This window comes from Polistes dominula, unplaced genomic scaffold (assembly GCF_049000335.1).
Source record: "Polistes dominula isolate Pdom_NZ unplaced genomic scaffold, Pdom_raw_medaka contig_49, whole genome shotgun sequence".
NCBI lineage: Eukaryota > Metazoa > Arthropoda > Insecta > Hymenoptera > Vespidae > Polistes > Polistes dominula.
This window is the reverse complement of record NW_028300914.1, coordinates 1,565,928-1,592,500: the sequence shown is the minus strand read 5'-3', so window position 1 is coordinate 1,592,500 and position 26,573 is coordinate 1,565,928. Positions and strand designations below refer to the sequence as shown.

The window sequence follows — 26,573 nt, the reverse complement described above, 5'->3', positions numbered from 1 at the left end:
ATTTGTTATATATTAAAATTAATATATTATAAAATATATATGGCATAAGTTGAAAAAAAAAAAACATTTACATAAATTCATATTATTATACACTTCTTTTTCCTATAAATATAGAATAATTATGATACGAACTACAGTAATAAAATAAATTTACCTTTTTCCCTCTTAAGTTTTTATTTTTTTTATTTTTTTTATTTAAACCCCCTTTCTCTCTATTTTCATAATTATATATTCAAAACTAATTAATTATTATACTTTAAATTTCCCCCTTTTTTAAACTGATAATTACTCGTCTGTAAAATACCAATTATCTAAAGTTTTAATTACTAATAATAATAATCCTTTGGGGTTAAGGTAAGCATAGAAAACAAATTACTGACAAAAACACACACATACACATACACACCATATTATTATTATTATTATTATATTTTACTATAGAAAACAAAAGTATAATATATATGATTTATGGAAAAAGGAACCCATCATCATTCATACATGGTAATACATGAAATGTAAATGAAGCTAATACTTCATACATGGTAATCAAGTGTCTATAATTAATTACAATTATTTAAAACAATTAAATCGTTAGTAAGAGAGTGAGAACAAGAGATTAATTTAAACTAAACATTTTTATTTTTGAAATTAAAATGGGACGAGTAAGTGAACGATAAAATTAAGAAGGGCTGGGGGTGAGGCTAGAGGAACAGAAAAGTGGAAAGAAATTCAAGATAATTGTAAAAACGAATATAAAGAAGGGCTAAATAAAATTATTTTTATGTTTCCTTTGGATTTGTTTCTATTCGAAACTGTAAAGCTTTCCACGACGACACGTGTAACTATACACCCTAATTAAATTTATTCGAGCTTTAGTCTAGAAATTACGTGATAATGCGACTTGTATCATCCGCACGTGTACACACATTCTATTTTACTATATACGATAAAATATATATATATATATATATATATATATATATATATATATATATATATATATATATATAAAGTGTTAACAATTTTCTATACACGTGTATCGAATGAAAAATAATTTTACAAGAGGAAATAAACATTTGAAAATCGTTGATGATATTTAATCCGTTATTTCATTGAAATTATTCCTCAGCTATTTTTCTCTCTCTCTCTCACTCACTCTCATACTCTCATTCAGTTTTTACCACTTGATTCAATTGATCAAACTGAATTTGAGCAATAAATTATATTTAAATACGACGAATGTTGCTGTTTATTTTTGAAAATGAAAATAAAAAAAAAACAAAAAAGCTAACTCGAAACTGCCACGAGCAGAAAATTAATTTGAAGAGTTTGATTATAAATATTATAATATAATTAAATTATTTTGTTATTATTTTATATTGTAATTATAATTACATTTATTGTTGTATATTTTTTTTTTTCTATTTTTCTTTTCTTGACTATATTTATCTTTTTTATTATCTTTTTATTCTTCTTTTTCTATTGACAAATCCGAAGAAAATTAGATAGATTTTCACAAAGGTGTTTTATTAAATATATATATATATTTTATTTTTTCGTGTGAAAATTCGATAATGGTGTGGTAACATTGGTAGTATCGGTTCAGAGTGTCTCAAAGGATACGATAATACTAGAACAATGCCTTAGACGTGATGTGCGTCCATTACGAAGGGGGATGTCGTAAAATAGGATCCCTACTCGTAACTTACAGGAAGTTATACTGTCTTATACTGCATAAAACACATATCGTCTTAGATGACACACAAACGTTATATACATACAGTGAAAATGATATATATATGTGTATATGTATAAGGAAATGGAACAAGCTCGTAAAAAAAAAGAATACAGGATATCTATTTCTTGATAAAAGCCGATTACTTTTTTATTTCAACGAAGCAGGGTTTGAATGATTTACAAGATACTTTTACTACAATACTATTACTACTACTACATATACATATATATATATATATAGTAGAATTTATACGGCTAGTTCCATAAATGTCAAAACTTATTAAAGATTATTTAAAGCATCTCATAGTAAAACGATTGCGAACGAATTATGATTGAAGTGGTTTTGTGGTAACGTTTGGAAAAAAAAAAAGAAAAAAAAAGAAAATAGAAACATAAAACATAAAACAAGCTTTTAGTGGTCAAGTTAATATTTATTGCTACATAAAAAAAAAAAAAAAACAAAAAAACAAAAATAGTCGTTCTCTGGTTTATAGACGAATTTGTTTTTTTAGAGATGGTTACCCAATTTTGTATGAGTGTGTGTATGCTTCTCCAGTTTGTGTTTAGAACGCATATATTTTGTTGGTAAATAAATAATTGTTGATTTTGTCGATAGGTGGCTTTTTAAAATTTAATTGCCAAACCCCAATAGAACTTTTATTATAATATTTCTATGAAAAAGTGAATAATCGGAATTCTCCATGGTACGAATGATGGAAGATAAAAAGATGAAGTAAAACAGGGTTTAAAAAAAAAAAAAAAAAAATACAGGAACAAGAGAAACTAGATAAACGCGAGAACCGCTTGAAACGATTGAACAGCTTCTCTACCACTTTTATGTCACTAGTCTAACATAAGCATGAAAGTAAATGTGTTTTCGGTGTGTTGGTTTAGTGAAAGCTGAATGGTTCTTAGGGTAGCAGCGATATCACTAGGTTGCTCGGTTCACTGACTTTAGGGGTTGTTGTTGCGTTGTCATACCTTACCCCTATTTTTTTTCTCTTCATCTTCTTCTTCTTTTTCTACTCTCGCGAGTATTATAGTATATATATATATTTTTTTTTGTTCACACACATAGTATATAATTTTTTATATTCAATGTGATTGAAACAGTTAATGTAAAATTTCTAAAAACAATTTTCTTTTTCTATCAAAAAAAGATTCTTAACGAAATATCAAAGTTCAAATTCATTATTCGATGAACGATAACGAATCGAAAACGATAGGGAGTCATTTGAAACAAAAGTGAAAGAAAGAAAGAAAGAAAGAAAGAAAGAAAGAAAGAAAGAAAGAAAGAAAAAAAGAAAGAGAAAGAAAAGTTAAACTCATCGAACAAGCAAGGGGTTGTTCGTATATTTTGTCGATGTTACATACAAAAGATTTTTCGAACCGTAAGATCAGAACGAACACGCGTAGCGGACTGTTTTCTGCTTGTCCATTCTGTTTCATCAGAATCATTTTTCTTCTAATTTTCTTTCTCTTTTTCTTTTGAACCCTACGTTAAACTCCCCTTTTTTCTCTTTTAACCCCACACATCAAATTCTTTTCTTTCTATACTTTTTTCATTATTTCAACATCTTCCTATATATATATGTCTATTGGACATATATACATATATATGTCTATTGGTTACTTTGAGACCATTTTCTTCTAAATAAGATATAGTTTAAAGACATTTGGCTATTTCGGGGACAGTCCTCGAAACTCATTCCACGTTTTGTATACTTCGAGGACGGTCCTCAAAGTATACATATATTTGTATAAAGATTTATTTGAGGACATCATTAATGAAACGTGTATACAGTGTCAATGTCCCCAAAGTAGTTGATAACCAAAAATTATTTAAGGACTTAGAAAGAAATTTTTAGGATTTCATTGATAAAGTAAAAAGTGATCAAACTGGATCGATTATAGATCTATCGAACTTCGATATATCGATTTATCGAACTATCGATATATCGAATTTCAATATATCGATCTATCGAACTATCGATATATCGAACTTCGATATATCGATTTACCGAACTATCGATATATCGAACCTCGATATATCGATATATCGAATTATCGATATATCGAACTTCGAGATATCGATCTATCGAACTATCGATATATCGAACTTCGAGATATCGATCTATCGAACTATCGATATATCGAACTTCGATATATCGACCTATCGAACTTCGAGATATCGATATATCGAACTATCGATATATCGAACTTCGAGATATCGATCTATCGAACTATCGATATATCGAACTTCGAGATATCGATCTATCGAACTATCGATATATCGAACTTCGAGATATCGATATATCGAACTATCGATATATCGAACTTCGAGATATCGATCTATCGAACTATCGATATATCGAACTTCGAGATATCGATCTATCGAACTATCGATATATCGAACTTCGAGATATCGATCTATCGAACTATCGATATATCGAACTTCGATATATCGATCTATCGAACTATCGATATATCGAACTTCGAGATATCGATATATCGAACTTCGAGATATCGATCTATCGAACTATCGATATATCGAACTTCGAGATATCGATCTATCGAACTATCGATATATCGAACTTCGAGATATCGATCTATCGAACTATCGATATATCGAACTTCGATATATCGATCTATCGAACTATCGATATATCGAACTTCGAGATATCGATATATCGAACTTCGAGATATCGATATATCGAACTATCGATATATCGAACTTCGAGATATCAATCTATCGAACTATCGATCTATCGAACTTCGAGATATCGATATATCGAACTTCGAGATATCGATCTATCGAACTTCGAGATATCGATATATCGAACTATCGATATATCGAACTTCGAGATATCGATCTATCGAACTATCGATCTATCGAACTTCGAGATATCGATATATCGAACTTCGAGATATCGATCTATCGAACTTCGAGATATCGATATATCGAACTTCGAGATATCGATCTATCGAACTATCGATATATCGAACTTCGAGATATCGATCTATCGAACTATCGATATATCGAACTTCGATATATCGATCTATCGAACTATCGATATATCGATATATCGAACTTCGAGATATCGATATATCGAACTATCGATATATCGAACTTCGAGATATCGATCTATCGAACTATCGATATATCGAACTTCGAGATATCGATATATAGAACTATCGATATATCGAACTTCGAGATATCGATCTATCGAACTATCGATATATCGAACTTCGAGATATCGATATATCGAACTATCGATATATCGAACTTCGAGATATCGATATATCGAACTTCGATATATCGAACTTCGAGATTTCGATCTATCGAACTATCGATATATCGAACTTCGAGATATCGATCTATCGAACTATCGATATATCGAACTTCGATATATCGAACTTCGAGATATCGATCTATCGAACTATCGATATATCGAACTTCGAGATATCGATCTATCGAACTATCGATATATCGAACTTCGAGATATCGATCTATCGACCTATCGATATATCGAACTTCGAGATATCGTTCTATCGAACTATCGATCTATCGGACTTCGATATAACTTAACACTATCCTAAATAAATAACACATGAAAAAATATAAAAAGTAAGGTTATTTTATATATGAATCTGAAAAAAACCCGTACGACGCTAATTAAAATAATTGACTTATTTTTATTGACACTTAATCGTTTCGTTTTCTGTTACCATACATTTTTCTTCTCTCTTTTCAAATGATCCTCATTCCAAAGAAATTTTTAGTTTTAAGTAATAAAACAATTTTTTATGTATCGATTAGTATGCAAAATAATGAATTTGATTTTATGCTTACAATTCGATTTTTTGGGTTTGTGTTTTTAATTGTTAAACAAAAGCTTTGTTTATGGTTGCCAAGTAGTAACACTTTTAATTCGATACGACAATTTTAACGATGTTAGAAGAATTTCTATACTGAATTAGTAATAAGCCAATCGTACACACGATCTTCTTTCTCTCTTCCTCTCTCTCACTTAAATTTGCAAGAGAGAATAGTAAGTAGTAGTATTAGTAGTAGTAGTAGTAATAGTAGTAGTAGTAGTAATAGTAGTAGTAGTAGTAGTACCCTCTTTCATCCTTTTCGAACGTGACTCGTTTCCACCAATGAAAAGCTACTTTACTTTCCTTAGGCTTGCCTGAGTGAGTACGAATACTTGTGTACTTTACCAGTCAAAATGAGAAAAAGAATATACCTATACATATATATTTTTATTCGTTGACTTTTTGTCCAAATATATCGTTGTAATAAAAAAAAGAAAGAAAAAATGAAAATTTAACTACTAAGAAATAATAGGTTTATTTTACAATAGGATTGAGGGTTGTAAAAATGTAATTATAATTATAGTTATAATTGGAAGTAATTATTTATTAAAATTATAATTAAATTTTTTTATATTTTATGGTATTTTTATAGATGGAAATAATTATTTTTAATAATTTTGTCATAGTTGTATAAATTAATTAATACATTAAACAAGATATTTATATTTATATTAAAACTATTATAATTACATTATTTATATTTATTATATTATTTATTTATTCTTTTTAAAATAAATAAGTTGAGTATTTTTTATTTATTATATTATTTATATATTTTTACTAAAATTATAAATTAGGTTATTTATATTAATTTAAACATCAAAGTTTAATGATGTATCACGATTTTCATAAAAAAGAATTTTAAAAATAACATTAATTATATTAATTATTGTTAAGTACATACACCCACCCACACACTTAAAACGTAATTAGATTATCAATGAAAATGAAGTTACTTCTTTTTTTAATTTTTTTTTTGGGGGTTTTCTAAAAAAAAATATCTCTTTAAATGAAATTTCTACAATTATTTATCGAAATCATTGAATGATTATTTGCAATATATTTTTGATAAACGTGTGAGACGTTTTATCTGCAAAAGATATACTTCGATAAATTATTGTCACAACCTTGGCAAAAGATTTAATTAACCCATTTGTGTATATAAAATTAATAATTTGGAATATACAATACCAGGTGTGTTTGTCATTAGTAAGTACGTTTTAAATTGGCGATACGAAACGTGCCAGCTAGCTGCCTGGACCAATGTGATCATTGAAAACGATCGAACCAACGTTCCCATTTAATTCCTCGTTACTCGTAATCCTTTTTTTTTCCCCCCAATGAAAATTGCAGTCATAACATGCACGAATGTAGGAAAAAAATTTTTTTTTATCATTTTTTGTAAAATCAATGAACTACGAAGAAATTTGTCAATGCGCACGTGAGTCTACGAAAAGTAGTTCAGTCAATGTTCATTGATCATTGGACGAATTTCTTCGTAAGTCATTGAATTTTTGGAAAAATGCAAGTACTTCGATCATTGACTAATTTCTTCGTAGACACATCGAACTTTTTTGAAAATCATTCACATGATATTTTCTTTTTTTTTTTTTATAGTAAATAAACTTTACAATTATCTTATTCTTGATACTCTGCATTCAACTGATTCTTTCGAAGTGAAGGTTTTAAGAAGGTTTTTCACTTCTAACACGTGTGATCTGCACACATGATATTTTTTTCTTTTTTTTTTTTGGTGTTGGTAGTTTATCTAGAATAATGAGTGAACATTCGTGAAATGAGAATATAACAAAAAAAAGATATAATAAAATATGTGGGTAGGGTGCGTAGGAAAAAAGGGGTAATAGTAGTAGTAGTAAATCATTGTTCGTAGTAGTTAATGAATGAAAATAACACGAGACACAATGGTGAGATAAATAAATACTCCGAATACATCTCGTTTTTTTTTTTTTTTTCATTTTGTTTTGAATAAACGTAGTTAATGAACGTACCAAGGATAATAAGAGATTAAAAAAAAAAAAAACAAAAAAAAACAAAAGAAAGAAAATAAAAAGCAAACTGAGGGAAGAAAAACAAGTAGTAGTAGTTGGGTTGATGTTAATCTTAAAACAATGTTAACGTTGGGTGAAATTAAATAATGGTAATTTTCATTTTACATAAAATGTAAATTTTCTATTATTTTTCATTCGTGAATTTAAACGAAATATATATAATATATAATATAATAATTAATATAATTAATTAATATAATATATATATATATATATATATATATATATTACAATAATTATTTGTTATTAATCATAAGAAAAATTTATGAAAATATGTTTGGAGATTATATATATATATATAAATATATAAATATATAACCTCCACCTAAACCTCCACCTCCACCTCCACCTCCATTATTTATGAAAATATGTATATATTTTTTTAGAAAAATATAAATATAAAAAAATATATATATATATATTTTTAATATTATTTAAATATAATAAATATATATTTTAAATATATATATATATATATATATATATATATATATATATATATATATATATATATATAATATGACATAAATAATTCGTTATTAATCGTGACAAAAAATAAAAGACCTATCATTAAATATATAATAATTTATAAATTTTCAAATTGTTGATCAAATCGAAATTCTTGAAATTTTGATAAAAATTATAAACGTTTCAAAAATACCTTTACTATAGGTACTTTAGGTATCCTTTTTGATCCTTCCCATATAATATTTACAAAATATCTTATTATGTTTACATATGATTTAAAATTTATTTATTCTCATTGAGAATATATATATATTAAGAAAGATAAGAGAAATGATAAGATAAGAAAAATTGTCTAAAATTCAAGATCAAAATTAAAATCAAAAGATTCTAAAAGTACATTTCCCTGTAACATGATCACACACACATACATTTATAAATAGAAAGAGAAAGAGATAATTAGAGATAGAAAAGAAAGAAAATTAAAAAGTGATAAAAAGAGAGATAGAAAGATAGAAAAAAAAAAATACATAGACAAATAGAAAAAGAAGAAGAAAAAACAAAAACAATAAAAATAAAAATATGAACGTACAATCTAAAGAATCAAATGAGAATACAAACGTGCAAACAAATCTAACGTACAATAAGAAAATAACAAAAGGTAAACGTAAACGATACCATCTTAGAATTCGAGATTTTCGGTGGTATAAAAAAGCAAAGAAAAAGAAAATACAAAAAAAATGAAATACAAAAAAAAAATTGAGATTTCGCGGGCGAAAGTACGGGCCTGCTGTCGTATTGATTGTCGGTTGGGTCGGGTAGTAGAAGGGAACCAACCGGGTTGCGCCTGTGCTCGGGCAAAACGTAGACCGCGCGCGCGACTCCAACACAGTTAAGGGTGGGAGTGTTGGAAGGGTGAGAAACTGTATGAGAGAAAGAGAGAGAGAGAGAGAGAGATGGAAAGAGGAGGAGAGGAGGAGGAGGTGGGAGGGGAAGTGGTTGAATCTCTCATCTTCGTCACACACCATAGTCGTCGTTGTATTCGTCGTGGTTGTAGTCTTCGTTTGTTAGTAGTAGTAGTAGTCAGTATCGTTGTAGTAGTCGTCAGTGTGCACCCTGCCTACCTGCCAGCTGCTGCTAGTAGTAGTAGTCGGTCGGTAGTCGTTCCTCGTATCACAGAGGTTTAGTCTTCCCCTAGGTACTCGAGAGGCCAGTCGTCGTCGTCGTCGTCGTCGTCGTAGTCGTCGGAGTTGTCGTCGGTCTACCTGTTTTTATCTTTGCCGACGAATAAACGACACACGCGTTCAACATTGTTTATTATACGATTATTATTATTATTATTATTAATATTATTTGTTGTCACGTATATATATATATATATATATATATTTTTTTTTTCTGAATTAATTGTTTAATTCTTTTTAATAATTTTTTTTTTTATCTATCATCGTTGTTGTTGTTGTTTGTTCTACTTCAACTAACAACTACTACTATTATTATTATTATTATTATTCCCTCTCTCTTTGAGACCGATCTGACGAAGAAACTCGTACCGATTGAAATAAGTTATTATAATAATAATATTATTATTATTATTATTATTTTTTTTTATAATTCTCTCTCGATAGTAATTAACGAAGATACGCACAAGAAATAAAACACGAAGTTGAATTGATACGAGATAAGATATAATAATAAAATTATAATAATAAAGAAAGAGAATAAAAGAGAGAGAGAGAAAAAGAGAGAGAGAGAGAGAGAGAGAGAGAGAGAGAGAGAGGAAAATGATATGCGTGAAACGTATTAAAAAAAAAAGACGAGTCGACTGTAATAACGTCGTATTAACAACAATATAATAATAAACAATACGAATTAAAAAAAGAAGATATATAATATATATACAAAATAATAATAAAAAAATAGAAAATTATAGAAAGAGAGAGAGAGAGAGAGAGAGAGAGATAAAATATAATATATATATATATATGTAACTTATGTATATATGTATATGTGTGTGAGTTTGTGTGTATGTTAAGTGCATGTGAGTTACACATAACAAAAGAAAGGGGAAACTAAGAAAGAAAGAAAGAAAGAAAAATAAAAAAAAAAGTAAATAAAGAAATTAATTTAAAATAAAATCAGGGAGAACACACCCCTCTCTCTCACATTTCAACCCCACCCCCACCACGGCCACATGCTCGCTCACATCGTGAAAGACACGCGGGAGTACAGCAAGCCGGTTGTTAAACGAAACTACTACTACTACTACTACTACTACTCGTGCTTGTCTTCTTCTTCTTCTTCGATTTATTGTTATCGCTATTGTTGCTATACTAATTGTGATAATAATAATAATAATAATAATAATAATAATAATAATAATAATAATAATCCAATCCAATCATATTTTTTCCTTCTTATCTGCTTCTGCTTCTACTTTATTATCACTTTCATACTTTTCCCTTATCCTCAACATTTGTTCGTCGTCCTTTTGTTCTACTTCGAGGAAGATACAGAAAAACCATAAGTGGACAATGCCATAAAAAGGAGTGGAATTATAATTTTTCGTAACCATAATGAACAAAGAGAAGAAGGTTAACGAAAGGAGTAAATTAAATAATTCTGATTAAATATAATGAAGTATCTCATCTATTGGTGTTGTATGAAGATGTTCATTGAATTTTGTTTCATCTGAAATCAACGTTGTGGACGACACCATAAAGGGGTGGAATTATACTTTTTCGTATAGTGAATAAAAAGAAGAAGATTAACGAATGGATTAAATTAAATAATTTTGATTAAATATAATTAATCATTTTATTCAACGGAATTGTCTGAAGAAGTTCATGGAATTTTGTTTCATCTGAAAACAACGTTAAATACAATAACAAATACAACTACTACTACTAGTTCTATTACTACTACTACAACTTTTTATTCCTTCAATGATTTTCATCTTTTTCTCTGCGAGGTGTGCCTTAATGATAACGAGGTGCCACGATTAAGAAGAAAAAAAAAAACATTAAAAATCCTTGAAAAATTTGTTGAACCCTTTCTTCAACACGAGGATTATAAATAGAACATGAAAAATAGACAAAAATAGAAAGAAAAAGAGAACAAATTCTACAAGTGTAAAGAACGAAGAGAAGAGAAGAGAAGAAAACGTTTAATAAACGCACATTTGACAAAATGATGATTTGAAAAAGACGTTTATTATGAGCCTAAGGGCACGATTTGCCTGAAAACAAAAAATACCCAGAGATCTTCCTCTTAATTAAAAAAAAAATAAAAATATATATATATATATATACGTTGATATATACATAGAAAAAAAAAGAAGAGAAATATATATACATAAATACACGTAACACACACATGATCTATTTTTCTTCTAATTTTATTTAATAAATAAATAAATAAATAATAATAATAATAATAATACTAAAAACGGCTATTTATTATAGCCACGACAAAGATAACGAAACAATAAATAGTTATTAACGATATTATAATGTTTATTTATTCGATTGATAATATTTCGTAGAATTTATTGATAGTAAAGTAAGTGGACACTCGTTAACGAACAATAATCGCACTGCACTCGAAGAGAAAAAAAAATACAAAAAAAAAAGTTTAATTATTTCTATACGTTCTTATGAAAGAATATTATAAAAATATAAATATAAATAAAATAGACACAGACAGTGGGGGAAAAAAAAAATAAAAAAAAAAAAAAAAAAAAAAATAGAAGAACATATCCATTTAAAAAAAAAAAAAAAAAAAAAAATCGTTGAAAATACAAAGTATATTTTAATCATAATCGACGAGAGATTAACGTTTATGAAAAATAAACAAGAAAAATTACAATGACAAATATATAGAAAAATATATACCACGAATAATACGTAATAAATTGGATATATACTACTTTCACGTATACATACCACATACACACACATATATAAATAATCAAATTTGAAAGAAGAATATTTCCTAATTGTGTGAAACCAAATTATTAACAACGTGACAAAGTGTTTAATGCAATAATTGTAACGAAATATATATTTAAGAATAATAATTATTTGAAAAAATAAATAAAAAATAAAAAGGGGAAGAATAAACGATAAACACAATAATAGAGATTAAAAAAAAAAAAAAAAAAAAAAAGATTAAGAAGAAAATATAATCTCTTTTTATCGTTTAATAAAAGACACCTCACAAGCAACTTCTACATACGTAAAACGAAATAAAAAAAAAAATAAAAAACGATCTCTTTCGTTGTTGTTGTTGTTGTTGTTGTCGTTGTTGTTGAACTTTCGCGATACTAGCTTGTGTGTGTGTGTGTGTATCTGTGTGTCTGTGTGATTGTTTTATCGACGAGACTGCAAATATGTACGAAGGAAGCATGGCTGCCGAACGACAGGTATGTTTAACTAAGAAATCATCGTCATTTTACGCAAAGTAAATGTTAATATTGAAACAAGCAATTTTTTTTTAATTAATCTTCTAAATGTCAATGGGGTTTTCTTTATTTTATTACAACCATTTTATTGGAACCAGAAAAAAAATATATATGTGTATGTATATTGGGTTGAAACGGAAAGTTCGTGTGCCGATTTTGAAGGAAGATTTAAATGCAACACATTTAAATATTTTTTTGTTGCTATTATATATATAATAATAATAATATTTGGAATATATAATAATAATATATATTTATTAAATTATGGGTTTTTTTTTTATTATTCGAACGAAAAATAATATATATTAAATATATTGGGTTGGTTGGAAAGTTCCGTGTGCCGATTTTGAAGGAAGATTTAAATGCAACACATTTAAATATTTGGTTGTTGGTATTATATATATATAATAATAATATTTGGAATATTTAATAATAATATTTATGTATTAAATTATGTTTTTTTTTTTTATATTATTCCAACAACAAAAATATATACATAAATATATTTAGTTCGTGTGCCAATTTTGAAGGAAGATTGAAATGCAACACATTTAAATTGTTTTTTTTTTTTGGTATTATATATAATAATAATAATATTATATATTTATTAAATGATATATTGAATATTTTCTTTTTTTATTTATTTATTTCTGTCTCTTTCTGTCTCTATTTCTTCTTTCTCTGGGATAATTAGATTCTTTCATTTTAATGAACAAACTCTAACAGGATGATCATTCTTTGAAACTTTAACTCGTTTTGAAGATGTTAGGAAATCGTTTTATTAACAGAGTTAGTTAAAGTGGAATAATTAGAAAATCTCACAGATTAGATTACGTTTACCTTGGAGATTCAAGTATTTTCTCTTTCTATCTTTCTATCTTTCTATCTCTCTTTCTTTCTCTCTCTCTCTCTCTCTCTCTCTCTTGATATTATTGTCGATTTGGTATAATCGATATCGGGTCCTGATATAAACACACTCCCAGTTCGAGAATTCTGTATAACATATTTCTCCATCGTATCAATTATCCTGCGGGAAAAAAAAAGGAAAAAAAGAAAAAAGAAAAAAACATTGACATAAAAGTACAGAATAAAATCAATGTAGAAGAAAGTAGATGAAAAAAAAACCAAGAGAAATTATTATAAAAGATAAAACAAAAAAATATGTAAAAAAAAATCGGAGAAAAAAATGTTGTATAATCGGAAAATGAAATTTCAATGCCGTAAATGAACATTTATTAAATCCAAATATAAAATGAAGAAGAAGTATAAAAAAAGAAAACATTAATAGAAAAATTAAAGAAAAATTAAAAAAAAAAAGAAAAAAAAGTGAATAACCGGAAAAAGAAATTTCAATGCCGGAAATGAACATTTATTAAATCCAAATATAAAATGAAGAAGAAGTATAAAAAAAGAATACATTAATAGAAAAATTAAAAAAAAAATTAAAGAAAAAGAAAAAAAGTGAATTGAATAACCGAAAAAAGGAATTTCAATGACGGAAATGAACATTTTACTTCGCTATCGAGTAAACGTGATTTTCGAAAGTAACGCGAGTAAAAAAAAAAAAAAGAAATCGGCTAAAATATCGTGAAACATTTACGAATCGAATCGAATCGAATCGAATTGAATAGAATCGAATTGAACCGAGAGAGAGAGAGAGAGAGAGAGAGAAAAAAGAAAGAAAGAATTTCGGATTTTCTTGAAAGGGGGAACGTTCGGAACTGGAAAAGATTTAAAACACGTAGAAAAAGTAGAAAAAGAAAAAAGGAGAAAGAAAAAAGGAGAGAAAAAGAGAGAGAGAGAGAGAGAGTGAGAGAGAGGAAAAGGGGAGGAAAGGGGGGGAAAAAAAGATGAAAAAAAAAAAAAAAACGAAACGAGAGTCCCGCCCGAGTTGTTACGGAGTTGGGTTGCTATTTTTTTCGAATCAGCATTTTTCGAGAGAGGTCAACGACAGATTTTCTTATCGAATCCTTTTTCGAGCCCCTTTATATATATACACACACACATACTATATATACGTACACCCTATATACACACACATATATACATACATATATATATATATACATAATACATTTCGTTTGAGACACTGCCTGGTTGGTACGTTCAACATTTTTTCCATTTTTTTCCCCTTTTGTTTTTTTTTTTTTTTTGCTTATTCTACGCCCTATCCGAAAGATTTTTCCCCACTCTTCTTTTCTCTGCGAGACGAGAGTGGGGATAGGGATCATTTTATACGCTTTCTACTACTTTTTTTTCTTCCACTTTTTTTTGTTTGTTATTTGGTACATTTGTCTTTTTTGTGTGTGTGTGTGTGTGTATGTGTGGTTTCTTTTCTATCTTTGTGTTGGTTATTTTAACGTAAATATGTACAGACAACAACGAAAACTATGATAATGTGAAATACAACGATGAGGAGGGTTTGTAATATCGAAAAAAAAGGATTTATTTGTTATATTTCTTTTTTTTTTTGGGGGAGGGGAGGAGGAGGGAGGGTTTTTTGTTTTAAAAAGATTCATTCTTCAATGATATTATTTTTGTAATCATAAATACGCATTTCATTTGTGTCATTTTAGTTTTATGTTACACCATCAGGTGCATTCTCACCTATCATTAATCTTACGGAAGTTAAATTTATTACACGTCACTATTATTCTCTCTCTTTTTTCTCTTTTTCTCTTTCTCTTTCTCTTTCTCTTTCTCTTTCTTTATTATTCTCTCTTACTCATCCTCTTGTTTTTTTTTCTTCTTCTCCTTCTTTGCAAAATATTCGATACTCGAACGATATCTCCATTTCTTTCTCTAATATACAAATATTTATTTTACAAAATTCTTTCTTTCCACGATGAAAAATAAAAATAATTTAATGGATCAAATATATTTAACCAGTTGACTGTGTGAAATTTAGTTTGAAAAGATCACCACAAGGTACGGAATTAAAAACGACGTGTATACACGTCGAACCAAAGAGCAAATGGTATTTATTATTACATTTGACGAAAAACGAGAAAGGAAGGATTACATTTTTTATTCAAAGTCAAAAAAAAAACTAACAATTCGTTTCTGAATACGTTATTCTTTAATAAAAGCTTGAAAATTGTCAAAAAAAAAATAATAAAATAGATAAACAAGAACAAATTGAAGATAGGAAGCAATAAAGAAGAAAAATAAGAAAATAGTTGTAGACAATTTCAAACTATGTATGTGTGATATGTTTGAAAGCCACGGTACTAAGCAAAGTGCGACACTTCACAGGTCGTACAACCAAAAACCTTGTTTCCTTGCGTTTTCCATTTTGTTTTTTTTTGAGCAAAACGGGCACATCTTATAAATAAAAATCAATTAAATAAATATCAATAAAATACATAGAAATCGTAATTGGTAATATAAATGGGAAAACATATCACCAAATAATATTCTTATTACATTTTATTGAGATTTCTAAGTTTTTATAGTGAATGGTAATTGTTTTATTTGACACGACGAGTATACACGTCAAACGCACCGCAGTAGAGATTTGGTCCGACGTGTATACACGTTGAGAACGCACTTAACTGGTTAAATATGCATACGAGATAATAGAACAATCAAATAATAAGAATAATAATAATAAGGAGAGAAAACAAAAATGTTCTCTCATTTGATTTTATTTTAACAAAACTAAAAAAGAAAAAAAATGATGATAATAATAATAATAATAATAATCTTTTTATATATATGTTCCTGCATGTGTAATCAACACGTGGACTTTAATGAACAAAAAAAAAAAAGAATTCGGACAATTTCTAAAAAAAAAGAAAAGGTGTTTCCACGAGAACACCGAATACGTGAAATGAAGAAAAATTGTTTATACCGTATTTAAACAGATCGTTACGTTTAATAAAAGAACAAAAAAAAAAAAAGAAAAAAAAAGAAAGAAAGGACTCGCGTGACAGGCGTGAAAATTGCAAGTAGCTCGTCAAAACGGAATGTTGAATAGCGAAGCGAGTAAAGATAGTAATCGTCGAGTTTGTCGCGTCAGTTCTAATAACGTAACGTGTCTGTTCATAGCACGGTTTATACTACTTGCCCTGTGTTCTACACCCGGGCACTTAACGGGGCAGCAGATCTTTTAATGGCGCGTTTGTTTTGTTTGAAAAAGAAAAATAAAAAAGAGAAACCACTGTGTACACTTTTATTAGCAAAAAAAAAAAAAAAAAATAAAACAAACCAAATTTGTCTACTTTGTGCATTTCAAAAATTATAATATAATATCTGCGTTCCTAAATTATATATCATATTTATATACAGTTAGTGGGAATTTTACACACGTCTGTAACACTATTTATCCTAATTTAATTATATATATTATTATTATTATTATATATTATTTTATTATTATTAGTGTATTATAATTAATATTAATTTAATAATATTATTTAATTAATATATTTTATTATATTTATTATATTATTTATTATATTATATTATATATTATATTATATATTTAATTATACTTATTATTAATTAAATAATATTATTATTTAGTATATTATATATATATAGAAATAATTAAATTATTCATATAGTAGAATATTTGTATTCGTAGAATAAATTAAATTATTAGTATATATATATATATATAGAATATACTAATTAATAATACTATTTAATTAATATTAATTATGAAATACAAATTAAAAATATTATTTAATTAATATTAATTATAATATAATAATTAATATAATTATATATATATAGGGTGATTCACTAGCTCTTGTCATCTAAATAGCACCGAATCACTCTATATATCCAATTATTTGGAAAATTGTTAACCCCAAAAGATTGAAATATAAATTCGATAACTCAAACACACACATACATATACATATATAAAATATATTATGATATAAAAATTCTTTTATTTTTCTTCCCTTTTAATTGAAATATCCCACACGAATTTTCTACAAACCTCGACGATATATATATATGTCAGTAATATTTGTTAAATTAGGGTAGTGAACAGACGTGTTTAACGTTCCCACTAACAAGTGGAAGTTAGATTTTAATAATTCATACCTACATATATATATATATATATTCACGTGTGTTAACTCTTTCCCTGTAATACAAGTTCTTTCACGTTTATGCATATATATACATCATATACATGTATTTGTATACTTACTCTTCCATATACATATACATATATACATATATATATATATGCACGTAAAACGAAACAACGATGAACATCTAAAAGCATCTGTCTGTGTTGCTAAAGTATCGTTAGTCTCTCTCTCTCTTTTTCATTCTCTTTTACTCTCCATCTCTCTCTCTTTCTCACTCACACAGTCTCGTGAGTAATGTATAAGATCTAATGTGGCTCTTGGGAACAACGTTGTACGTAGCTGCTTTCGGTTCATTTCTAACCGAGACACAATTGATCGTGGAACGATCACAGAATGATCTAACAATCAAGACAAAATTCCGGTTTCAGTTTCGATTTCGATTTCGATTAGATTGGATTCGATAGCATGTCTTCGGTCTTATCCCCGTTCCCCTTTTCATTCCCTCCTCTGTCCACCCAACTCACGTTCTCGACACTTTAACGGTTTATCTCGTGTCAGACATTAAATTCTTGTTTCTTTTTTTCTTTTCTACTAATTTAGTAGTACTCCAGGAAAGCTTTTACGTTGATTGACTATATCGATTTTATTTTGTGTTCAATGTTTTTCTATTCTTTTTTTTATTTTTTATTATTTTTGCTCTCATTTTATTCTTTTGTTTAATATTCCTTTTTGTTGTCTTTTTTTTTCTTCATTTTGTGTTTGTTCGTTCGTTCGTTAGTTTGTTTGTTTGTTCGTTTTAAAATTTGTGTGTACTTCATCGTTTTCGTTTCTAAGAATTTTTGTAATTATTTTCATAAGATAAAATAATTTAAAACAAAAATTTATATATATACAGGGTGATCTGTAACTGGTAGTACAAGTGACAAGACAGTGATTCTACATGAAAAAATAAATCGAAAAATAACGTTCGGAAAAGTTCGTAAAGTAGGAGTATTTTCGAAAAGTTCGTAGGGTATATATCTGAAATAATTTAATAAAACATATGAAATGTTTAAACCCATGTATATGCGTAGAAACAATGTGAAATGTAATTAGAGTGTGTTAGAATATTAACCATTGCTTTTACCAACCTTTACTGGAGTAACACGTTTACTACACTCGGGTCCAAAGGACCCGGACGAGAAAAAATCGTTATAAAATCGAAACTATTGCATAGATTTACTTCAACATTTTTTTGAGACTTCTTTAATACTTACTTAAAATGACTGTATAGGTTTTATAACTTTAAATTAAATTTAAATATGTTTAAAAAATTATCGAAGTTGAACAATTGAGAAAAATGACTTGAAGTTGTAAAAAAGGTCTGGCTCCTTTGGACCAAGTGTGATAAGCAAAAGTTAAAATAATTGATAATTAATCGATAGGAATATGCATTGATGTTTAATAGTTAAAATTATATGATCGGAGACACCGTACACTTCGAAATTCACCTTCAGACTGACGAGTTGTCCTCTGTCAACATTTCTTTATACAAAGTAGTTTATATGACTTTCCAAACAGTGCGCATGTGTGTAACAGTAATAATATTCCTAATAAAGAGTATTTAACATTAAAATGTTCTAATTTTAGTATTTTTTGCATTCTAATGTAATTATTTTAACACACATGCGCAGTGATGACTTCGAGAGGGTTGAATTGTCCTGTATTGTAAAAAAAAAGTTTATTAGAATATTAAAATAATTGTTAATTAATCGATAGGAATGTGTATTGATGTTTAAAAGCTCGAATTATATGTTCGGTGTACCGTCCTCTTCGAAATTCACCTTCAGACTGACGAGTTGTCCTCTGTCAACATTTCTTTATACAAAGTAGTTTATATGACTTTCCAAACAGTGCGCATGTGTGCAATGGTAATGATAATTCTAATAGAGATCATTTAAAATTTAGAACGTTCTAATTTTAGTATTTTTTGCATTCTAATGTAATAATGTTATTTCCGAAAAGTTCGTACGGTATTTCCGAAAAGTTCGTAGGTTATTTCTGGGACCTCTACGGAGCATTGAAACTAATTAACCGAATATTACATCACATCCTTTTTACAACCTTTCTTCCTTTTTCTCACACTCTTTCTCTATCTCTGTCTTACTCTTAATCTCATTTCGTACGAAATTACAGCTGAAGAAAAATACAGTCAGTTAGTCAGTCAGTTTAGTCCGTCAGGTGACCCTTTTTTTTAAACGGCATATCTTGAGGGTTACTTTCTATCTTTCTTTCTTTCTTTTGATAGGGTAAGTCGTCCTTAGAAAGGTAACAGAGTAGTAGAAATACTATTCGTTTACTTCTGAAAGTATATGTGTATGTATGTAAAAGAAAGATAGAACACCTTTCTTCGACTCACTAACTCTCTTTCATAAAATACTGAATAATACGAATAATGACCCTCCCTTTCACCCTCCTCCTCCCTGCCCTTCTACCACCATCCCTAATTCTCTATCTTCTTCTTCTTCTTCTTCTTCATTTTCTTCATTTTCTTCGTTCGTTTTTCTCTAGTCTTCATTTCTTCTCGTCAAAAGGAGGAAAACTAAACGTTTAAACGAACTATCCGTAGAAGAGTCGTAATTTATTCTGTTGAACGCATTTTAAAACGAACGAACGAACGAATGAACGAACGAACGAAGAAGATGATAAAACCCGCTGGCAAGAGACGCTTCGCGAACAAGTGTCTCTTACTTTTCTTATTCGAAAGCTTCTTCTCCAATGGATCAAGAAAAGAAACATTAAGAGAGAGATAGAGAGAGAGAGAGAGAGAGAGAAAGAGAGAGAGAGAGAGAGAAAGAAAAATATCGTTTCTATCTATAAATGTAATATAAGATTGTTTTCATTCCAATTGATATGTTTAATGTTTATTTTATTTTAAAATATTTTTTTGTTTTGTACTATCTAATAATACTTGTAAATTATTATTTAATTTATTTTATTTATTATTATTTGATTTAATATTTATATTTAATTATATCAATAATAATTCTTTCACAATTTCAAATTGTAGTAGATTGATTTTTGAAATAAAATATATAAATGTATACAATATTTAATATATATAATATATATTTATATATTATATCGAGAATACAGTTATAATAATATTATTATTACGAATGATTTTAACTTTTGATTTTACATTGAAGAAATTTTTATATATATATAGTACAATAGTTAATTTTTTATTCATTATAAATATTAGGTCGAGTCATAAGTAACTTCCGTTTTTTTTATGACTTTGTTTTGGTGGCTTATAATAGGTAAATACGACAAATAGATTCTACATAATCGCATCGGAAATTACTTATGACTCGACCTAATTCAATTTTTATATTTCAATTTTTATATATATATATATATATATATATATATATATATATATCCTGTTTCTTTCTCTCTCTCTCTCTCTCTCTCTCTCGTTATTGAACATTATACTTCGAACACGTAGGGTCACCTGACAAATAATGCGCTCAATTCTCTTTCTCAATTTTTTTTTTTCTTCTTTTTCTTCTTATTATTTTTTTCATTTTTTTTTTTTTCTTTTCGTCCGTTCAATATGCCACTACGGGATCGGATGAAAAATATTGGCTACGTTCCCACGGCTTTGTCCCCTCGATCTGAAATCTAATCGAAAATTCTGCTCACGTTCTTTGCCGAGTCTATTATCTAGAAAGAAAGAAAAAAAAAAAAGAAAAGGAAGAAAGAAAGAAAAAAAAAAGAAAAAGGGAAAGGAGATGTGTAAAAATCGGACCAGAAAAAAAAACCCCGATTTTCTATGATATTCTTTGTTCCTTCCAAACGGATTCATCTTCTTTTCGATGAATTATTATTATTATTATTATTATTAATTGGCATTAGAAACTCGACAGTTCATTGCCGCAAATACCAAATCCCGCCATTGTTCCCGTAGTAAAATCCATGGCGGTTTTCGTTGTTTCGTGATAAAGTCGTTTTACGGTATAGGGTAATCAAACCCTACGCCCAACCACCGAACAGAAGGGCCAATTTCAAGTCGGCTGTTCGCGACTGCTTAGTCAATTTATTCGCAACTAACCTTCGTCCAAAGGACCCAGACCTTTTTACAACTTGACGTCATTTTTCTCAATTGTTCAACTTCGATAATTTTTAAAACATATTTAAATTTAATTTAAAGTTATAAAACTTATATAGTCATTTAAAGTAAGTATCAAAGAAGTCTCAAAAAATTTTGAAGTAAATCTATGCAATAGTTTCTATTTTATAACGATTTTTCTCGTCCGGGTCCTTTGGACCCGAATGTGGTAAGCGTGTTACTCCAGGAAGAATGGTAAACAGAGTTTAAAGATTTATACTTGAACACTATTATGAATTTTACACAATACTAAAATAACAAACATTACCTAACGATTTATTTTTCATAATATCGTTTTCAAATTGCATTGAATTTATTTAGTTTATAATAATGTAGTTCGTAATAACTGATAAACTCATTTTTTTATTAATTTTGTCTTACAAGTTAGATCACTTTCATAAGTATGGGCACACATATATATATATTCCCTGTAGCATTTAAGAAACAAAATAGAAAATTGATAACCTCGAGTGGGGATTACAAATGAAAAGATTTGTCCCGTTTGATAAAGATTTTTCGTCGTTCCTTAGTTATTGTCACAGGTATATTCGTCGTGTACTATCGATCCGTTCTATTTGAGAAAACGAAGAAGAAGCAGAAGCTCACAAGCCCAAGAGAACTTAAACTACACATTTACCTATCATCTCTCTTTCTCACTTTATCTCTTTCTATCATTCAAACATTCTAACATTCTACTTTATCGAACAATGACGTGTGTGTACTGTCAAGAGTATACTAAAAGTCAAACAAAATTTACGTATCCTTATTCTATTTTGCTTAATTTTCTTTTTTTTCTATTTTCGTTTGGTAAGTTTCATCTCATCACCTGTTTTCACACATAAGTTTAACCACCAACACATATATATATATATACAATACATTGACATATATGTCAATGCATATACATATTGCACATTTTGCTTCAATTTTCAACTACTTCCAATTTCTCTATGACTATAATTTCTAGGTCACCTAAAAGCGATCTCGTTTTAGAACGATAATTATCGTAGCACTTGTAGTTTACAGCTCTCTTTCTCATTCTCTCTCTCTCTGTCTCTCTCTCTCTTTCATTTTCTTTTTCTCACTCACCGATTCTCATTTTATTTCACCTTTTTATTTATTTAATTTTTTTTTTTTATTTTTCTTTGTGCTAACTTTTCAGATATTTCACTGACCTTTCATCGTCTCTAATTGTATATGCACAAAAACGGAAGATTTTTTTCCTTCTATGTTTTTCTATTTTTTTTTTGTTTTTTTTTTTGGGGGTCTTTTTTTAAATTCAAAGAATATTTTACCATTAGAGTCGATTTAATGACCGACGAGAGATATATCCTATGTTTTTATGTTTTTTATTTTTTTTTTTAATTATATAAAACGTCAAATAAAAAAAAAATAAAATGATCTTCAAACGGATGAAACGAATATTTTATTTTTTGTTTAATTATAATATAAAACGTCAAGAGAAAAATATTTAAAAACAATCTTCAAAGGGATTAAACGAACAGAGATTTTATATATTTCAAAATGATAATTTAAATATAAATAAATATATGTAATATAATATAAATATAAAACTAATAATTATTTTATATGTATAAGTATTAAAAAAAGGATGTTTTTTTTTTTCACGAACAAAATATTGATATCAACAGCAAACCAAAAAAAAAAATGAATTATTATTAAACGAATTATTTGTTCTTCCTGATCTCGTAATATTATGAGATAAGAACAATTTATTAAATAAAATAATTAAAACTACTAATTATATAATTTAACTAATTATCTAATTAAACAATAATTACAAACTCGTAATAATACATTCGAACAAAATGACTGTCTCGTATAAAAAATAATAATATAAAGATCCTATTTTTTTTTTTTAATCGTTTCATGTAATTTATAAATACTTCAGATAAAAATCTTTCATCTTGATTAATATCAACGACGATTCATTCGAGTTTTGTATAAAAAAAAAAAAAAAGGATGATGAGTAAAGTATGAGAAATAATAACGAGAAAGAAATAAAAAAAAAAAAAAGGTGTATGATAAACAAAAAGCTTAGAAGACTCATCACCGTACGATGAGTTTAAAAAAAAAAGGTTAACAGACGATCGCGTTTTAATACAAACGATATATATATATATATATATATATAGGTATATAGTAAATTTAACGGCGGGTGTAGGTTTTTGATTAATGCGACAGGTACACGCGCGGTGCTACTAGTTGATATATTTAAACACGTTTCACAAAATGTGTTTAAACTGTGACACGATAAAACATACTCGAAGTAAGTTAAACTCAGATAGAGAAATTTTCTATTTAGATTTAAATGACTCTGGGTATATAATAAAAGAATGTTATAAATATAATAAATATAATAATATGTTATTATGTTAAATAATTGTTATTATTTGTTATGAATATTATTAATATAATTAATATAATAAAATGTTATTATTGTAATAACATTCTCCTATTATATATATATATATACCCATATTTATATTAATAAATATTAATAATATTAATAAATATTATAATTAATAAATTATTATATATACCCATAATTATAATAATAAATATTATTAATATAATTAATATAATAAAATGTTATTATATATAATGTAATAACATTCTTTTATTATATATCCATATTATAACCCATAACGTTATTAAACATAATGTTATTAATTAATATATATATTATTTATTAATTATATTATATTATGTATATATATAGTCCTGAATTTTTCATGCAACTTTTTCTTAATCCACTTTTATGCAACTATCAGACTTTTGGAAATATTTAAGTGGTGAATCACCCTATATGTTATCACTATATATTTATTATACCTTAATATGGATAATAATCACGTTACGTCTTATTCGAATATTAATATACGTCATAGTAAAAAAAAAAAAAAGAAAAAAGTTGCTTGCGTGTTAACTTTGAACATCAATAAGGATTATAAGGTGTTACCACAATGGTTAGGTATATGAATATTGTTTGTCCCATCTTCTAGTGCTAGTCTTCTTGCAATTCTCAACAAGTTAACATCTCTGACAATTTTATTTATTTTTTTACAAAACTGTCTAATAATTACGAATATATTTTTTTGTTCTTTCTTTCTTCTTATTTGAAACTTCGACGTACGAGGTAATTAAAAATCTTTCGTATTATTATAATAATTAAAACAAATACATTTTTATACCAATATGATACACCTATCCTAATTCATCATCGTTATAACGTTACTATTATTATTATTATTATTATTATTATTTGAATAATATATTTACGAGATTTAAAAATTGAATATAAAATTATCTGGAGAAGGGGGGGGGGAGTGTGTGTGGAGGTTTGTGTTTGTGTGATTTAAACAATAAATCAATCAATCTATTTCAAGACATTTTTAAATATCAATTCGTTGTGGTTCTCGTTTTATAAAATCAACATAAACGATATTTAATCTAAAATGTTTGTAAAAAAAAAAAAATAAAAAATAAGTTAATAATTTTTACAATTCATCTATGAACATTTTTTCATATCGTTTATTCAATTTTACTTTATTTATTATCCATACTGTTGTTTTTTAAATCGAAACATTTGTATAATCGTTACTTTATCTTTTTTTTTACAATTAATATTCAAAATTATGATTAACATGGAAACTATACAAATATGATGATTATTTAATCATTTTTATAATAATAAACAAGATTCATTTGAGATGTCTTTTTTCAATAATTCATAAATATTAACAAAAGTATAATTAACAAAATGAACAAAACTAACAAAACTAACAAAACTAACAAACCAATATGATAATCGTTTCATAATTTTCTTGACACGATTATTAATTATTTCTTTAACACTCTTTCAATAATTAATAAATATTAACAAAAGTACAATTAACAAAATGAACAAACTAACAAAATTAACAAAAATAACAAAAATAACAAACTAATATGAAAATCGTTTAATAATTTTCTTGACACGATTATTAATTACTTATTTAACACTCTTTCAATAATTAATAAATATTAACAAAAGTACAATTAACAAAATTAACAAACCAATATGATAATCGTTTAATAATTTTCTTGACACGATTATTAATTACTTATTTAACACTCTTTCAATAATTAATAAATATTAACAAAAATACAATTAACAAAATTAACAAACCAATATGATAATCGTTTAATAATTTTCTTGACACGATTATTAATTACTTATTTAACACTTGTTTTCAATTAGAATTTATTCTATGTCTTATCATTCCTTTATCATATTACTAAATAAGATTTGTAATATTTCTATATCTAAAACTAACCATAATAAAAAAAAAAAAAAAAAAAAAAAAAAAAATAGATACGACACGTAGTATCTTTTGTCGTATACGATAGGACGAATTATTCTTTCGTGGCATATCTATGGAATCACTTCTCTTGGAATCCAATCACGGATAAACGGATTACGTTAATCCGTACAATCCTGTTGTTGTATCCTTTGTTTATACAGCAACTTCGTTATAACCGGAACGTGGCACGATGCAATATAACATCATTCTATCTCTCTTACACCTTTTATCCTCCATCTATCTCTTTTACACCCTATACCCCTTACACCCATCTTCTATTCCTTAGACCTTCTCTCTCTCACTCACTCTCTCTCTCTCTCTCTCTCTCTCTCTCTCTCTTTAGTTTTAGTTCTACTTCTTCTCTCTTTCTATCACACTTATATTCTACGT

The 26,573-nt window shown here is 27.1% G+C and overlaps 1 protein-coding gene across 5 annotated transcripts in view; it reads left to right on the top strand.

Moving 5' to 3' along the window:
* The window catches only part of alpha-Catr (alpha-catenin related), an 81,317-nt gene that overhangs the window by 16,248 nt on the left and 38,496 nt on the right, over positions 1-26,573 (top strand). The window contains exon 1 of one of the 5 annotated variants that reach the window (XM_015321851.2): positions 8,480-12,573. The exons of the other annotated variants lie outside the window; for them this stretch is intronic. Coding sequence (XP_015177337.1) covers positions 12,541-12,573 — 33 coding nt within the window. The 5' untranslated portion in view covers positions 8,480-12,540. Of the gene's footprint in view, positions 1-8,479; positions 12,574-26,573 lie in introns of those variants that run through there. 5 annotated transcript variants of the gene reach the window in all.